General features: G+C 36.9%; 1 protein-coding gene across 1 annotated transcript in view; it reads right to left on the bottom strand.

Moving 5' to 3' along the window:
- Delta (neurogenic locus protein delta) overlaps positions 1-10,918 on the bottom strand; it is a 67,342-nt gene extending 56,424 nt beyond the window's left edge. Inside the window, exon 1 of the mRNA XM_034979978.2 lies at positions 10,606-10,918. Within this exon, the coding sequence (XP_034835869.1) occupies positions 10,606-10,653 (48 nt within the window). The 5' untranslated portion in view covers positions 10,654-10,918. The remainder of the gene's footprint in view (positions 1-10,605) is intronic.
- Positions 10,919-20,143: the final 9,225 nt, after the last annotated feature.

The following is a 20,143-nucleotide window of genomic DNA, read 5'->3' as shown; positions in this document are numbered from 1 at the left end:
TGTTTATAAATAATGCATAATATTGACTTCCCCAAGCATCCAGCTCGGCGACATTGCGTTATCTGATCAATGATCCTGTGCGATGTTTTTTCCCCCCTTTCTGCTATCGGGAATCAATTAAACGTCCGGTCGGGACTTGGGAGCGATGCGAAAAATGAATTGTATTAAAGCTGTGATAGCCTAGTGGTTAGGACATCCGCCTTCTTTCAACCCATCATAATACACTTCCCATTAAAAAAATCGAAACACCTCGCCCCTTTTAGTATGGAGTTTTGATGAGAAGTATATTAAATACGACTTTAGAGTGGTTGTAAGCTGTGATAGCTTAGTGGTTAGGACGTCCGCCTTCTAATCGGAGGTCGGGGGTTCGATCCCAGGCACGCACCTCTAACTTTTCGGAGTTATGTGCGTTTTAATTAATTAAATATCACTTGCTTAAACGGTGAAGGAAAACATCGTGAGGAAACCTGCATGCCTGAGAGTTCTCTATAATGTTCTCAAAGGTGTGTGAATTCTACCAATCCGCACATGGCCAGCGTGGTAGACTATGGCCAAAACTCTTCTCACTCTGAGAGGATACCCGTTCTCTGTAGTGAGACGGCGATGGGTTGATCATGATGATGATGATTAGTCTTGGTAACACAACTCGCGACGACTACGTACGTATAGTGTGTAGTCCACCACGCTGGCCAAGTGCGGCTTTGTAAACTTCACACATCTTTGAGAACATTGCGGAAATCTCTCAGGTATGCAGGTTTCCTCAGGTGTTTCAAAAAATACACATGTATGCGCGCGTATGACGTTTTACAATGCAGCTGGCCTGGCTTTGTGTGTGTCGATGCCTTAATTATTTTAAAGAAGGTCGTAATGAAAGAATAGTCGCACAGACAATAGACTATAGAAGCGACGCTCCCGCCTTTGAGGCGTAATGAATTCGTCATTTGTCAACGTTGGGTCTGACAGATGTGGGGAATTAAGACGTAAAGGCGTAGGCCTCTCTCATAGACGAAAACAAAAAATAAAGTAAGCTGTGTGGCCGTCGATCTTCGCCTGTTTGAACTGAAAAGGAGATTTAAAAAAAAAAACGTCATCCCTTGATAAGAAGGCTTAGTTGATTCCAATTTTAAACTTTACTTAAGTAAATGGGGAAAACAACATTTTTAATTCATGCAACATTTCCAATTTGACTCAAGTTTATTTTTCTTTGTGAGCCTAATTTTAGTATTGTGAAATTTCATCAATGGAAAACTGGCAAGTTAGGTACCTAATGGGAAAACTACGCACAATTTACCCAACAATACCAAATTCCTGTCAGGTTTTAAAATAATGGATCCCTTACAATTCGGGTGAGGCATACACAATCGAGTCATTACTGGGCCCTGTCATATACAATGAGACGAAAACTGAAAATTTCACATAGTTAAGACGTTAAAAACCGGCGATTATGTGGATTTCGTACTAGCCCGCGTATAATTGAGACGGTTCTCATAGCTAAACAAAACGTTTCGGACAATGGTCTGAAATATAACAGGGTTAAACGCCTTCACATACACATATTATAAGCTTATTGCGTCCAACATGACATATGACTATTAATTATTATTATAGTAACTATACCTAGTTGTTGTGAAAACGTTAGGTACAAAATTGCTTTGACTGGTTAACGTAATACGCATATTAAGCTAACATTTAGTAATTGCTGGGAAATGTCTCAAAATGGATAGCGGTTGGCCAATCTTTTCAAATTTCAATGTGGGAAAACTAAGACAATTATAGTAGTTAGGTACCTTACCTATTTAAGTACCTGAAACTACATGCAAAATAATTGTGACATCCCTGTGTTTGACATTTTTGATGTTGTTAAAAACTAGGCTACATAATACTAAGGCTGAAATCTATAGAGCGTACTTTGACATACTCTGACTTAGTTCAGACTTAGGCTGAGGCCACAACACTGCGATGCGACGTCGGGTCGTAAAAATCTACGACGTCGCACAATGCACTGTGCAGATTTCCGATGCGATGCCGCACCGTACAAACTTGCGATGCGATGACGTATTCCCATTCAAAATCAAAGTACGCTTTATAGATCTCAGTTACTTAAAAGTGTGTTAAAAACTAAAAAGTTTCGCCTGGGATTTAGAGTGATTAAACACGTTATGATTTCTTGTGGAGTTTCCGCAACATTTGCAATTTGTGTCGCAATTTGTCCACATTCGGGGACATTTCTTGCCCGAATGACTTTCTTTTTTGTGCCGTCTGCTTGCGCCTAGCCCCCAAATAACTGTACTAAGGTTTATTATACCGATTTGGGCAATAAAGATGCCAATTAAACCAGCTATTTGACAAATATAATAACACGCCTAGGGTTGCCAACTTGCTTCCAACTAACATATAATATATATGACATATATATTTAAAATATAAAAACCCGGCCAAGTGCGAGTCAGACTCATGCACCGAGGTTTCCGTACTATAGTCGTATTTTTTCGTCATTTTCCACGATATACCTAAATCAAAATTATTTACGCAAAAAAATCAGTTTTATAATGTACAGGTAAAGCCCTTTCATATGATACCCCACTTGGTATTATTAATCTTACTTTGAAAGTTGAAAATACGAAATAATGTTCATGAACACATTTTAATATTTTGTGATGTACCTAACCACAGATTCACGCTTTTCAGATTTTTCCACGGAACCCTAAAAAATAGTCATGTTAATTATGACTAGCACTATTCTCCTTCCCCACCAACTACGCGTAAAGCTTGTGCTAGGGGTAGGTACGACAATAGTGCAATGGGTGGGACTTGAACCGTCGACCTTTCGGATTTCAATCCGCTTCTTAACCGTTGAGCTATGGAGGCTATAAAACGCATTTTGACGAAAGTAGGTACCTAAGTACTGAAACTTAAGTAATACTTATCTACTTACTTTTACAACTAAGCATGCGAAAATATCAGATTTCGGATCTCAAGACACTAAGGAAATAGTTACCTAATTACTTAGAAAGTAGGTACATTTTTATCTACGTAATTTCCGAGTTTGTTATATTAACGGTTTGAGACAAACCAGCCCCCCAATTGTGTAAGAATAACCATTTCATGGCTATCGCAATCGTCAAGAAATTCTGCCTTTTGATTGGTTGATTTGCCGTTTACATTTTTTCACAGCCAATCAAAGGGCAGAATTCTTGACGATTGCGATAGCCATGAAATGGTTATGCTTACACAATTGGGGGGCAGATCATATTTCATTTGACGATTTCAAAAGATTTCATATTTAACGTGTATTTTATTGCCAGCGAAAGATAATTGACCGAAAGATAATCGAATTTTTTCAATTTAAAAAAAATTCGTAGTCCACAGCTGGACACAGGTCTCTTGTAGGGATTTCCATGCGTCAAGGTCTTGCACCGCTTTAATCCAGGCGGCTCCCTGCGACACGTTTGTAGTCTGTCTACCAAGTGAGGGGCCTGCTAACGCTGCACTTACCGGTGCGAGGTCCTCATTCTAGCATTTTGAACTATGTGTGCCATCTATTGCCTACTCAAATTCTACTTCAGCTATTCAGCTATCAGCATAAAACGTTAACTTATTGAAAAATCCCATTATAATGTAAAGGATTATTTAAATAATAAGAAAGCTTGGGAATGAGTTGCTTAACAGCTTTATGATAGTTTTAACAAGTTTAAGTGATTTTGTATAGTGGTGATAATAAAAAAAACTCGGCTGAGTTTGTTGTGCGCTCTAACTCAACCTGGACGCATTTGGAACCCTCATAGCTTTAGTTTTAAGTTCGCGTAAAAACTATCACCACTATACCATCTTACAAATCCAACAACCGACCATCAAAAAGTGTAATTTATTACCTTATTTGAATAAAATATTTGACTCTGACATTGGCTACACTAACCTTATATATTGGGAAAACCTCATTTCAAATTTCCTCATTTTAAGCTTAATTTTCCCCAAAACAAGTCGGCAGCCCTACACACATCCGTCCCCAAAATGAACTCTACACGTCCGAACGGTCAGTTTGAAATCGTGTTTAAAAAAAAAAGCAGATGTTAGGGTTCTTTAAGAGTAGCTATTAATTTAGCACCTGCTTGCAATGTGGGCCGTCCACATACAAGTTAAGAATACCACGTTAAGAAACAACTAACTAACTTACCAGCTTGATTATATCATGAATCGTACGCAATCAATAACTAATACCTAATATCCTAGTCAAATAGAAATTTCCTAATCCATGGTAACAATTTTTTTTTACCCTCAATTTTTTGTAATCTATTTTTACTTACTTAAGTAACTACTAAATAAGTATTTTATCTATCACTTAGATCTATTTTTTTGTAACCATGAATTTTCTCATTGTGAAATGAAATTTAAAAAAATCTCTCCTGTCAAGATGAGTCATTATTTATTTATTATTAAGTAGGTACTTATTTGTTTTATATTTTAATTATATTGGTACATGAATAAATAAGTAAGTACCTAAATACTCACTTTAATAAAATAAAAATCTCAGCAGCAATCTCATAATAGGTAAGTAGGTAGGATAGGTACATAACTAGTTAAGTATAGGTTATTTTCGGAATGGGAACTTTTCCGCCATTTACAACGAAATAGACTTTCAAAATAAACTTAGCTTTCGAGCGTCATATTTTCAAGCCTACCTTCGATATTACACATGTAAACACATGTGTAAAATCGAAGGTAGGCTCCTCGATGAAATGATAGACATACATAATCCTTTTAGTAACGTTTATTTCTCACGAACGCTATTAGTTATTTGTTGCGATTTTCTTTCCTTTACTTCTTGAGAATTTGATTATTCACTTTATTAGGTTGTTCGTAAATTTTCGGCAGTGGACCGACATTAAAAATGCGTCAACATTGTCAGAGCTAGACTATAATATGGTCAATACCGCCAAAAAGTTCTTATTTATAGACGATACGATTTTAGTATCATGACTTGTAAAAATATTTCTACTGAATTTATTCAAATATGATTTATATATTTTCATATTTAAATTTGAGTCAAATGAAGACTTAATATTTTCTTTATTTTAGTCAAATCAACCTCAAAGATTAATTTATGAAATGGTAAGCTAACACATGATTGAATATTTCTATACAACCAGAACATACAGTCGTTCCATATGAGCAGACACGCTACGCTATGTCCTAGATATTGGACAGGTAGCCGAACAATCTCGATATTAAATACAGCCATGTCGCAAACCGAATAAAAATACTGTCGCCGGCCATTTGTGGAACATAACACGCCTACATAACATAAGTAAAGTTATCATTATGTTACTTACTTAAGTACTACTTGCTTAGATAGTAGATGCAATGGCGAATCAAACAACTTATGTTAAGTAAGTAGCTACTTTAAATAAATGTCAGTGAATTAATGTGCAAGTGAAGTTGAACTTTGGAGATAAGTTTGTCCTTTAAAAGGTACAATTTTGATTTTTTATGTAACTTATCGCTATTCTTTATATTATAACATAACATAAGTTCTACTATTATTCTTCAACTATAACATCTGTGAATGTCAATTTTTGTTATTGATTTTACCAATAACATAAATTGATAGATACTAAAAAAATCAAGACTAGCTTATGCCCAGTAAGTAGGTATGTGATGCAATGCGACTTGCGCGCCACTACTTTTTCACGCAAGTGTCAACAACAACTGTACAAAATATAATAATAAATAAAAAAAATTAAGTAAGTATGTACTGAGATACTTAAATGGCCGTCAATAGGTACAATTTAAACTTAACAACACTAATAATACCTACAGTAAGTTGGAATCAATAGTTAGGCAGAAATCATAAGAATAACGTTTAAGTTGTTAAAAATGTACCTACTTAATTGGGAGAAGTTATAAAAATTTAACTATCCTCGTTTCGCGTAATTGGCGAATCATCGAACTTAGCCTTCGGACTAACTGAATTATTTATAATAAATGGAAATTTGGATTATTCAGCTGCGGTTTTGGGCAGACGTGCTTCCTCTGCCGCTTCCGATCGGTCGGCGCGGTCACGCGACCAGAACACGGTAAGTATGATCGCTCCAAGATATATAGAACACGTGCTGTTGGACCTAGCCTTTTCCTGGTAACTAAGTGTTTAAATGGGAAGATCCAACACAGAATTGTGTAGACTGTGGATTCACGAGTTGATGATGTGTCCATCTTTTGATGGAAAGTCTACTTTTTAGGGTTCCGTACCTCAAAAGGAAAAACGGAACCCTTATAGGATCACTTTGTTGTCTGTCAAGAAACCTACAGGGTACTTCCCGTTGACCTAGAATCATGAAATTTGGCAGGAAGGTCTTATAGCTGGCATTACGGGAAAAATCTGAAAACCGTGAATTTGTGGTTACAACATCACACACAAAAAAATTAATTTGTGGTCAATAATTAGTATTTTCAATTTTCGAAGTAAGATAACTATATCAAGTGGGGTATCATATGAAAGGCCTTCACCTATGCATTCTAAAACAGATTTTTATTTATTTTTATTATGCATCATAGTTTTTGAGTTATCATGCAAAATGTCGCAAAAATACGAATGAATTACGGAACCCTCGTTGCGCAAGCCTGACTCGCACTTGGCCGGTTTTTTTAAAATTCACATATAGGTTAGCCCTTGACTGCAATCTCACCTGGTGGTAAGCGACGATGATGTGAGAGACCTAGATAATATTAAGTATGTCTAGCAGTAGACTATTGGTTGACAACAATGATAATCGAAATATATAGTGATTTGTCTTTTTGGGTACCATAAAAAACTGTTCTGTTGAAAAATAAGTGTTAAAATTTACATATTTTTTAATTGGCATTACGGCTCTGGAATTAAATTTAATATTACCACTTTGGCAAAGACTTATAGGTAACTATACGAGTAATGACTGAGATACATATATAAGCAATTACTTGTATCTATACAAGGAGATAGGTATACGATTTCTGCGGATGCGCCGAGAACATAAAGAATCCCGATCGGCGGACAATTACATCAATGCAACGCCACACGTAGACGGCAGGACGAACCAGTTGTCAACCCTTTTTTGTCACGTCAACAAAACAACCCGATTTCATTCATAATTTATTTTAGTACTATAACATGGTGTATGCGCACACATACTTGCAAAGTCTATATATTATCTCTAATCTTAATATATAAAAGGAAAAGGTGACTGACTAACTGACTGACTGACTGACTGATCTATCAACGCACAGCTCAAACTACTGGACGGATCGGGCTGAAATTTGGCATGCAGATAGCTATTAGGACGTAGACATAAGAAAGGATTTTTGAAAATTCTACCCCTAAGGGGGTAAACTAGGGGTTTGAAGTCACGGGAATCAGCTAGTTCTTTATAAAATATTTTTATGATCGTAGACTAGGTAAGTAATCTGTGATTTCTAATGAAGTCTTTTTTATGTGACATGTGCATTTTCCGGTGAAGAAATAATCCATGCTATCATTAGATGTGAAATCAAATAAGTATGTACCTACATTTTGTAACAATATAGTAAACGTTATAAAATCAGTAACCTTATTATAAATGCGAAAGTGTGTTTGTTTGTTGTTTGGTTTGTCCTTCAATCACGTCGCAACGGTGCAACGGATTGATGTGATTTATTGCATGGGTATAGATAAAAACCTTGAGAGTGACATAGGCTACTTTTTATCCCGGAAAATCAAAGAGTTCCCACGGGATTTTTAAAAACCTAATTCCACGCGGACTAAGTCGCGGGCATCAGGTAGTATCCCTATAAAATAGGAAAATTTACGGTGAATTATGATGAAGCGATTTGAAGAATTTCCATCAGTTCCGGTAGTAACTATTTGTTTAGCTATTTCGGTCTTCGTGTTTTATTTTAGAAGGAACATCCGTGAAAGAATTAAACTAGAAAAAGCATTGCAAATTGAATTAAAAAACCTGGGGGCCCACCACTAACTTGTTTTTGGCCTGTTTATTTAAAGTACATTGGGCAAGAAAGATGATGTTATTCAATTTATATATGCAACCAATTATAGGGATCTTTATTCTACAAGATAAAGTTGAAAATTAAAACCAGACTACGATGGTCTTAATAAACGAAACAAACTGAAATATTAAAATTGGGTTTCTGTCGCTTGGTATATTTTAATAGTATACCATACTCATATTTAAGAACTCAGTATTTTTTTTCCATTTGACGTACCACTCTATCCAATAGCAATCAAGTCACTTTTTTGGATGTAGCATCCGTCAGATCGATTTTGTTCGTATAAAATGTAGCCTATGTCACCCGGACCATAACAACAAATCAATAATTGACACCTCACTCATCAAAATCAGACCAGTAGTTTAGCCGCTACAGTGGAACACACAGATACAAACATACATACACAGACTGACAAAATCATAACCCTTCCTTTTGGCTTTGCCGTAGTCTAAATATATAAAAGGAAAAGGTGACTGACTGACTGATCTATCATCGCACAGCTCAAACTACAGGACGGATCGGGCTGAATTTTGGCATGAAGATACCTAGCTATTATGACGTAGGCAACCGCTAAGAAAGGATTTTTGAAAATTAAACCCCTAAGGGAGAGAAATATGGGTTAGAAATTTGAGTGGACGACGCGGACGAAGTCGCGAGCATAAGCTAGTTGGATAGTAAAAATAAAATACCTAATGTATGGACATATGAGTCCATAGAAATCCCTAATCAAGTAGGCTTGTCTCGATGGTTTATAATAATAAATGCCTTTAAGTAACGGAGCCTGTTTTCAGACAATTGTACCTTTTCGACCACATAAAAAACATAAGACCTAGGTTGTATCTAAAAGTGCACAAAAATCACACGATATCGCAGTTCAGTGGCCTTATAAGACAAGTTTACCTACCTATTAATAACGTTGTATTGCATGTGTGTGTAATAATAAACATGTATGGGTGAATATTAATAAATGGTTTTTGTAATGCGCGCGCGCAGGGGGTAAAAGCTTTTATTTGAGAAAAGTAAGCGTCAAATCGATAGAAGGGGGAACTTTTTGGACCCCATTTTTTTGAATTGGACTCTCAAACTGAGACGCTTCTTAAAAGTTTAAGGTCATCTTAAAGTTTGGTTAACAGTTATATTTTAATTGCTATCCTGTTCATAGGTACATACTTACATGGCAAATCTCAAAATGCGTGACAAAATTTTTAACATATAGGCCGTAAAATATGACTCAGTCAATTGTCATGACATAAGTACGGTTCACCTTTAAAATAAGGACTAAAATCGTATTTTTGACATGAAAATTGACATAAAAAGTTAAAATGGCGCATGAGGAGTCAAATTTTACGCGTTATAAAGTGACGTTTCAGTATTTAAAGAAGTTTTAAAGAGGTTTTATAGTAGGTACTTAGGCAAAATACGTACTTAACTAAACGTTAATGTTATGCCTGATCTTAGAGTTAAGTACCTATTTGTAATGAAATAAAAACGGTCTATCAGTGTATCGGTTCAAAATAATGTTAGGTAGATTACATGTTAACTCGTTGGATGTTACACCTAATAAAATCAAATAGACCTTGGATCTGTTTGTACGGTTTTTTAAACCGTTAGAGAAGTTCATTACTTGGAGATAATTAATTTTAATCACTAGAACGGTAATAGTACTTAAGTAATTTGATTAAGGATATTATATTGAGGTTAACAAATTAGTAGAAAATACCTAAATCTAGGCAACTCGTTCTCAATACGTTTTTAAAATGAATTTTGTTTTTTCCATGCCTTTGTTAGAAAAAAGCGCACCGACGAATTAAGAACCTCTTCCTTTTTGGAAGTCGGTGAAAAAGAAACAATAATAATTTATTTCCCATAATTGTTGTGTTTATTAAAGCTTCTATAAAACATTACAACTTTTATAGCTCATGAGTTATGCTATGGTTATGAGTTATGATTTTATGAGAACGAGATGTTCTATGTGGCAAATAAATTACTTATCCCAAAATACTGTACGACCCTTACGGGACAACCTTGACACTATATAGGGCACTGACCTCTGGATATTATTATTAGTTTAGGTACCATTATTTTTTTCAATAAACATGGTTATTTATGCTCCAAACAAAGTTTAATGTGACTGAAAATTGGATCAGTGCAACTGCCCGAAATATCGCGCTTTCGAAGAGACTTAGCAGTGTCCAGCTATTCCTGTACATCGCAGAATTAGTCCTTTTTGGAATCGAAATCATCTCGAAGCAAGTATGCATCTAATTTTAAATGAAGGGGCTCGCAACCTGGCTGACCCCGCGCCGTATTAAAACCTGAACTTTCTTTATAACTATGTGTTAGTAGTTAGTACCGAGCACCGACTATGTTTGCTCGGCAAACGTATCGAACACACACTAGCGCCTCGCTCCGGTCACGACTCGCGGCCTAGCCTAGTGCCTGCACCCTCGCCAGTATCCAGGACGATCTAGGCTCAGTACACTCGTGGGAAAGTCTGTCGTGACGCGGCCTCCACTAATCTGCGCTTCGATTCGCGATCGGGAGGTAAACAATCGGGGTTTCGCGGTTTTCAGTGTCGATGTCCAGTACCTGGGGCAGAAACCCTAGCAGGGCGATGAGCACCGTCGGGGTGCGCATAGTGGCGCGACCACCGGCGCCTGGGCATACACGGGATCCGAAACCCGTCACAGATCGACTGCAGAGTAATCCATCACTCGCACATGTCTCCACTGAGTTTCACTAAGTCACACAACACTAGAGGTGTCACTGGTCGCGCTCATCGGCTTCGGGAACCGGTCGCGGTGTATGGTGCACTACGTTCGAATCGCGCGCGTGCGGCCGGCATGCAGCAGCCGTAGTGACGTGTGATCGCGGCGGTGCGTGACGGCGGACTGAGGGCGGGTGGCGGCCGCGGTGCGGGCAGCGCACACCTGGCGCCCGCCGCGCCGCTAGATGGCGCTGCGCGGCGCATCTGCCGCCTGCCGCGCGCCCCCCGGCCTCCGCGCGCCTCGCACCCGCTGCGAGCTTTCAACCAGAAAATACACGGAAAACAGCCGCCTGTCTTTTGCTAAACATCTTGGGACACGTGCTCGTAGTAAAGCACAATAAAGACACGGGTAAAAAATATTTCAAAATAAATATAATATTTGATTGAAATGTAGTTTGTAAATTATCAATCATTACCTACAAACAGATCAATTGTTTTGTTGCGGGACCTAAAAGAAAATTTTGTTTTTAATAAACTTACAATAATAAGTTAAACGACTAACATTCCCCTCTCCAACTAAGCGTCAAGCTTGTGCTAGGAGTAGGTAGGTACGACAAAGTCGGCATTAGTGCAACGGGCGGTTTTTGAACCGTCGACCTATTTCGGTTTTCAGTCCACTCCTTTAGCTGTTGAGCTATTGAGGTTCAAAAATAATTGAAAAATGATATTTGAAACTTATTACAGGATACAAATTTCGATACAGTTACACTGATGTAAAAAAAGTCACGTTTCCGCTCTCAATCGATATAAAACTTATAAAATTGCCACAATTATTTTTCGATACATTAAAGGTAGAAACACATTAGCAGCACGCCTCAAGCTCCACTTACTTTTACTTACAGTACGCGGCTGAAAGTAATGTACATCGACCTAAGAAGGAGATATCAGATTTGTAGAGCATTGTCTCTGTCGTTGAGACCGACAAAACGTCAGAGACAACGCTCTACAAAGCCGAAATGTCATTCTAAAGGCCGATGTACCTATATTACTTTCTGCCGCGTACTGTACTTATACGTATAGGTCGAGATGGCAATCGGGGTGGGGTGGAGACGCGCCGCACACCCTTACAGCTCCCGCGCTAACCAGGAGCGGGATAGCGCGGGTGTGCGGGGCGTTCCCCCGCCTCTTACTCCGGTTCCTATCTCGACCTGTCGCGAACTATAGGTACCTGAAACTTTAACGCTAATAGCACCATGTAGTTTCCGTCATCTGTGCAGTGGCGTAGCTACCTAGGGGCAGGGCGGGGAGTGCCCCGGGGCCCTAAAGCTCAGGGGGCCCTCAAATCCTTACCAGAAAATCTCGATCGAACTAAACTTTTGAAAATATCTCCCATTTTCAAAATAAATATGACTGGTTGCAACCTGATACCGCGGAAGTCTATCGTATTGATTACTAGCTAAGTTTTTCAAAATCTCGTGGAAAACTTGTTAATCCAGGGTATAAACTATCTCTATTTCAAATTTCAGCCAAATCCGTCCTGTAGTTCTTGCGATAAAGAGTAACAAACATATACACATATACACACACACACACACACACACACACACGCATAAAAAGTTTCGCCTTTATAATATCAGAATAGTGTGAAGTGTGATAAAAAATCACTACCCCTATTAGAAATGCGAAGTGTGTTTGTTTGTTGGTTTGTCCTTTGTCGCATCGGCAGATGCGGGTCAACGTGATTTTTGCATGGGGTTTAAGACCTGGAGAGTGACATAGGCTACTTTTCATCCCGGAAAATCAAAGAGTTCCCGCGGGATTTTTTAAAACCTTACTCCACACGTACGAAGTCGCGGGCATCAGCTAGTAATAATATAAAATAATGAAAACACGTTTTGACTCCACACGCGATGCCTGGCGTGGCGTGGGGCAGCGCGGCGTGTTGCAAGTATGTTTCTACCACAATTTAATCTCGCGTGTTGGCCGTACATTCACGTATGCAAATTTCCGAAATCTACGCAATGGTTCGCAGCTGGCCGGGATGGGTTGCGAATAAAATAATATAATTTTATTCCTGTGGGGCGATTACAGGTTTTTTAATAGTAACCGGGGGCTGAGTGAAATTCGGTGGCAGTATACCTGAACTACTGATTGATTGTGCGTGTGTGCTTTTTCGGAGGGATAAAAAAAGAAAATGATATCATTATCTTAAAACTTCGAATTCGAAATTTAAAATTAATGTTAGGAATAAATCATAGACTTACAGCCGCACTCAGGGACGCTTAATCGTTACTACTTAAGTTTAGTTAAAACGAGACAGAGCTGTATCTCTCACATAAATCTGTCTTGTTTTAACTCAATCTTAAATAACGATTAGCGACTCTGAGTACGGCGGTTAGGAACTTAATTAACAAATATACAATGCGAAATGAATGTTCCTTTTTAACTTCAATCATCATCATCATCATCTCAACCCATCGCCGCCATTACAGCTCTATGACAGGTTTCGTTTTACGATGACTGAAAAGGCTGTATCTCGTGAACAGAAGAATTTCAAAATTAGCACCATAAAAATTAAAAAAAATTAAAAGTGCTTTTTCTTGACCCTTTTGCGGTGGAGACCGTGGGGGCCATGGAGTCTTAATGCTAAAAGAATTGCGAGACATTTCACCACGATTAACAGCCTCAACTGATGACATAATGGTGGGCTCATTTTTTGCGCAAAGGATCAGCCGGGCTGTCCAGCGCGGAAATGCAGCCATTATTCTTGGCTGCATTCCACGCGAGCATGATTTAATTAGATAAGGCTAGTAGAGAGAGAGAGAGCCAGCGCGTGCCAGACCTTTGTTATTTTATAAAAGCTGAAAGTTTCTCTGCGCATTGTCCCCAACACTGGCAAGAACGTTTGTTTGGATGTTCATTTGGATCATAGTGGCTTTGGGAGATAACATGTACTTAATAAAGATGTAAAAAATCGTACGTCAAAGTAAGAAGTCTTATTTTAAAAAAAAATCGAAATAGTATAATAAATCACGTCATGCATTGCCAGAGAGTGTTGTGGCAACCCCCTGCCAAAAGTTTAAAATTTTAAGCGTGTCTGGCAATGCATGACGTAATTTCTAATAATATTCCAAAGAAAATATAAAAAAATTAGACTTGATACTTTGACGTAAGATTTTTTACACCTTTGTTAATTGCCTGTTATCTCCCAAAGCCACCATGATCCAAACAAATGTTCCTGCCAATGTTGGGGATAATAAGCAGAGAAATTTTCAGCTTTTATAAAATAATGAAGGTCTGGCACGCGCTGGCTCTTAGTCCATAGCTTTAAGTTTTATCGTAATAATTATTTTCTTTGACGAAGAATTTAGATGAATAGTAATTACCTTTTATGTTAATGACGATTTATTATATGTTTTAAAAAATAATGAATCCAAAGACCTATTAAACAGTGACGATATAAAATTTTTAGAACTTTAGAATTCCGCTCAAATAAATAAACGCTACTTAAAATGAGATCGACGCTGTTCAAACACGTAGGTTACCTACTATGGTTATATTTACGGTGGTCATAAAATCCATTAGGTACCTATTTCACCGAACCCGAAAACTACGTTATATCATTATTCAAAAAGCAGTCAAGTGTGAGTCGGACTCGCACACGAAGGATTCCGTACCATCGTACAAGATATACTCGAAACTTTTATGTAGAACACTGCAAGATAATGACGGACAACGCTATCTAGGTACGTATTATATAATATATCTATGTGATTTTTTCGTGAGTTAGCGGTTCGTAGAGCGTTGTCTCTATCGTTGAGACCGACAAAATGCCACATAGGTACGAGTGACAGAGATAAAGCTCTACGAACTCGATGTACATATTTTCTTGCCGGCTACTGTACCTACTCTATAGGTTTTCTTGACAGACAATAAAGTGATCCTATAGGGCTTCCTTTTTCCTTTTCAGATACGGAACCCTAAAAACCGGCCAAGTGTCAGTCGGATTCGCACACGAAGTGTTCCGTACCATCGTACCACGAGTGACATTTTTTTATTTGCATGGCGGCCATTTTGAAATTTTTATTTGTTGTTATTGCGGCAATAGAGATACACACTCTGTAAAAATTTCAATTATCTACCTATTACAGTTCATGAAATACAGCCCGCTGACAGACAGACTGACGGGTGGATAGACAGATGGATAGCGGAGGCTTAGTAATAGGGTCCAATCAAATTGGCACCCTTCGGGTACGGAACCCCAAAAATGCATAAGCGAAATGTAAGTAGCTAACGGGAATGTGAGTAGGGTTGTAAATTAAATAGTTTTACGCATTTGCATTCCAAAATAAATTTATACCTTCAAATATTTTCGCCATTGCATGCCAAATATTCAAAAATTTGTTTTAATTTCATTCAGAAATTCGCAATCATAATTATTAATGTTCTTTATGTTAGCCTGATAAACCATAAATGCAAAAATACATAAAAATGCGTAATTTTGTTAATTAAAATACTTACCAATTTATTTCTCTTTTGCAATCCTGTTATTTCACAATTTGCGGGCGGTAGATAAAGATATTGCAAAGCGTAGATCATAGCTCGAATAACTTTAGCTTTTGATTATCCTTTTGCCTGCGTATAGTTAACTATAGCTAACAAAGCCTGTTAATCCTTGACATAGAATAATGAATTCCATGGAGTACCGACCGTATGTTTTTATCAATCATTCGCATCTGCATTCCAAAGATGTTTGAAAGAAATTTTAGATGAATTTCGATTTGTTTTTATTTATTAGAGTTCCCTAGCTCCAGAGAAATAAGGAACCAGGATCATTTCGTTGTCTGTCTGTGTGTCAGGTCTGTCAAGGATATCAAAAACTAACCGTAATCTGAAAACTATGAATTTGTGGTTATCTCATAAAAAATAATTAAAAGGTGTTTATTTCTTGTACAATGATACGGAACCCTTAGTGCGTTAGTCCGACTCGCACTTGACCGGTTTAATAGAGTATATGATGAGTTTCAACCCTAGCGTATATACCCAAATTAATTAAGTAAAATGGTCCCAATAGAATTTATTTCATGCAAAATCTAATGAAAAAACTAGTTTTAGGTTATTGCCTAGACCACGCCTCAGTGCGTTCATTGACCAGTGATCAGTTGTTTTGATTACCCACCTAGTTTTTTAACCGACTTTAACAAAGAAGTAGGAGGTTTTCAATTCGATTTAGTATTATTAAGTATTTTTTATTGATTTAAATTCTAAACAAAGCTATTGTTGGCGGATTAGTAAGTTTTAGATTTACTTTGTGAAGAAAAATTTATAACTCAAGCAGCAATTTGTCAATCAAATTAGCAAATTTATCCAAATGCTAGAAAAGTATAGGTGTAAGTAAGTATAATAAATAATTTTTAAGTTTTTAATTTTCTCAAACAAACTGTAATACATATAAATAATATAATATGTATTTTAATTATGCACAAAAAAGTTTGTAAACACCACACAAATATTTTCAAAATAGGTGCTTAACAACTAAACCATTATTTTAACTCCGCCTATGAATTACTCCGATGACGTCCGCATGATGTCATTTACTTTTTAATGATACAATTAATAAGGCAATGGCTTCAATCCTGGAGGCAGACATTACAAAAAAACACAATTAAAAATTATAATGGCGATGCAAAAACTACTGCTTTATTAAGGCTAACTTTTAATGTTGTGTATAAAAATAATTAGGCATTATAATAGCACAGAGGCGTAACTTATAATACTTAATCGATAATAACAGTAACGATCTTTGAAAAGATTGCCGAGATTATTACGTAGAGATTACAGGTATATTACTTGTAACTTGGAAGTGAAATCTTTAAAAATTGTATTTTTTTTGTTACTTTTAAATCCATACTAATATTATAAATGCGAAAGTGTGTCTGTCTGTCTGTCTGCTAGATTTTTACGGCCCAAAAGTCTAGCCGATTTTGATGAAATTTGGTACAAAGTTAGCTTACATCTCGGGAAAGAACATAGGTTACTTTATATCCCAGAAAATTAACGAGTTCCCAGGAGATTTTTAAAAACTCACATACACAAAGACGAAGTCGCAGGCATCATCTAGTATAAAAATACTACAATAATAATGTAGTTTTTGAGTTTTAATAACCTATTTTTCACTCACAAAATGCGACACCCTTACTTGTTATGTCAATTTTCTCCAGTATTAGAAGTTGGTAATAAATTAACAATTATTAAAATTGTTTTACGCATTTATGTCAAGTCGAGCTTTGATACAAAAGCTTCTTTATTTATTTGTGTGCACTTCCTTGTACTTATAGAAAATAGAAGTGAAGTTTCTAGAGTTAAGAAACAAAATAAATTGAGAGAACCTCTTCCTTTTTAAAAGTCACAAATGAGCTTTAGTGTTAAACAAAATACAAAATTCACATAAATTTGTAATTTTCATTACTTTTACCCTCTATGTGCAGAATCTCTGTCTATCTCTGTACCATAAAGCATAGAGCCATTTTGCCACTCGTACTAATTGAATACAAATAAAAGCTCAGTTTTTCACCAATTCAGTTTTCTTTTGCCAGACAAGTTAATTCATTTAATGAGGTCAGGTTTTCGCGTGAACAATGCTGATGAAACAAAGCGCCCCACCCACCACCACGCCCGCGATGCTAACTGCCCCTGACACACAATAATATGACCTTCTGTTTGTTTTATACTCTATTCCTTTTATTTGGCTAATTGCTCTTTTCTTTTGAGTGGATGGAATGCAAATGCGGAAATGCGGAATTAAGGCTAAAAGGAAGTAGCTTTACAAACTGAAATATAAGGATTCCTTCCGTTACGTTTGCTATCTGCTCCTGATATACTTCATTTCTTTTAACGATTGCACTTTTTTTTGATTCGCATTTGCATGCCACCCAGATTATAGGTCTAAAAGTAAGTAGCTCCATAAAGTAAAATAAAAAGGATATTTTCCACCATACCTGTTAACTACCCATGACACAATAATATAAACTACTGTTTTTTTACATTCCATTGCTTTTATTTGGCTGATTGCGCTTTTCTTTTCAATGGATAGAATGCAGATGCGGAATCAAGACCAAAAGGAATTGATTAGCTTCACAAACTAAAGTATAAGGATTGCTTCCATTACCTACACTCGTGATGTTAACTGATATATTTTTTATTTGATTGCGCTTTTCTTTTCGATTCGCATTTTGTATTTACAAACCAAACTACATTTAAATACTTAATTTCTTTTTTCTAGCTCGTGATTCTTCCAGCTCGTGAGACATAATAATCTAAATATTATGTAAAAGAAAAAGCTGAGTGACTCACTGACTGACTGACTGATCTGAGAACACCCAGGTCAAACTACTGGATGGATCGGACTGAAACTTGGCATGCAGATAGCTATTTGCTCTTGCTTGAAGTATGTTGGGCTTAATAAGAAGCGCCAGAATAATCAGCTCTTAGTTATAAGATGTGATGTGTGGCACAGTTTGGGAAATAAACGTCTTTTCTTTTCTTTCTTCTATTATGACGTAGGCATCCGCTATGAAAGGATTTTTGAAAATTCAACCCCTAGGGGGTAAAATCGGAGTTTGAAATTTGTGTAGTTCACGCGGACGCACTTGCGGGGATAAGCTAGAAACAGACCAATTACTTACAAAATTGTCAACTTTTGAAATGCGCCCAGGTATTTGATATACCATTAGATTGCTCTTTCTTTAGAAGTTAAACAGTGAAATAGGTTCTGGTGAACAGCTTACCGTTCTGTTTCACTTTATGCATGTACACGTGGAGACAAAAAGCATATAAATATAAACTAGGTATTACAAGTGTATGACAGTATAGTTTAAGTTATATTTTTTGCCCTCTGATGTGGCACTCTTGTAGAGAGAGAATATTTACAAGTCAAACAGATAGTATCAAAAGGATTTCCGGTATTAGACTAGTCTAGCGTCTAGGAAAAACCTAGAAGATCTCCGCAACAATAACACCAAACAATTATTCCGCTCATTAGTGCTAATACTTTGGACTATTCTTTGGTTATAATCCTAACAACTGAGATTTATGAAACTGATCGCATATTAGACGGGAACTACACGCGTCGTACGGTATGATTTTTTCAGTAGTGTAAATATGAATGACGTTAGCAGGTACACGTATCCACCTGACACATATTCACTTAAGACATGTGCATGACGTCAGCTGCAGTGGTATCCACATTAAATTATTCGGCGCATACGATGATGCTATTCGCATTTTCAAGATTTTTCGTCCTTCAGAAGAGAAGAAAAGGGCCTGTTAAAACGTTACTCGTCGACAGTCCTTGAGACCATTGGTGCATTTCCGTGCCGGATTATTTAGCCAGCCAAGATGACTCTGGAACCCAATGCCTAGGAAAGTTTTCAAAGCCCTTATTCACTTGCCAAAAGTTGACAGCTCTTGTATGAAGAAATGTAAAAATTTTGTGAAATACTGAATGGATTTCACACGTAGTTGCGATTCGATTGTCGTACATAATATTTATATGGGTTCTGTATAGTAAAATAATCCTTCACTAGGGTAGACACTGAACAGACCTTTTAAAGCGTCAGGCGAGACGTTAGAGCCACTGGCTACTGCATAGTGTTCTGAGGAAATCCTTGCAAGATAGGTATCTATGATCAACAGTAGATGTTGTATCGGTTGCAAAGATGACGTACTTCTATTCGGCGCGTACGGCGTTCTAATGTGCGATCAGTTATATTCATCTGAAGGTCAGTAATGATTACTTCTAGATACAATTGTATGACTTGTTTTGTTATTAACGATATCAAGATGATCCTGAGTGGTACGTGCTAATGTACAGGTCACGGAATTTATGATTTCCTTCTCAAGGAAACAATAATTACGATAAAAAAAAATATTTTAGATATGAACAACACTTAGCATAGAATATTTTTTGTTGTAGCTTTATCTTATTTATTGAGCACATCCATCTTCGACCTTGAGTGATCCTTGTAAGTTGTACTTATGATTTGAATCAGTTTATCGAGCACCATAATATTATATGCCTAAGTGATAATTAGTTACGACCATTACAATCTGTATATAATTTGGATAGAAGCAAGCGTTCCCTTGCGGAAGTCCATGATATTGTAGACTCTGCAGTAAAGGCTAAAATAAGGCTATTTTATTATTTCCTTATTTTAGTTTAGAAAGCATAATATGTAGTAATAAATTCATATTACCATTTATATTTGACAGTTTTTACTCAGGGCGATGGCTCAGTGTAAAAACTTAATTTATTGAAAAATGCAAAAAATGTAAATAAATTATTTAGTCTGGAAGTTTACTCGCCTCTTATAAACAGGTTTAAGGCAAGCCATGCATGACCCGACGCTAAAAACCGTGCTC

The sequence above is a fragment of the Maniola hyperantus genome, chromosome 21, assembly GCF_902806685.2.
Source record: "Maniola hyperantus chromosome 21, iAphHyp1.2, whole genome shotgun sequence".
In the NCBI taxonomy this organism is placed as follows: Eukaryota; Metazoa; Arthropoda; class Insecta; order Lepidoptera; family Nymphalidae; genus Maniola; species Maniola hyperantus.
The sequence above is the reverse complement of the archived record's forward strand: the minus strand, read 5'-3'. Positions and strand labels throughout refer to the sequence as shown.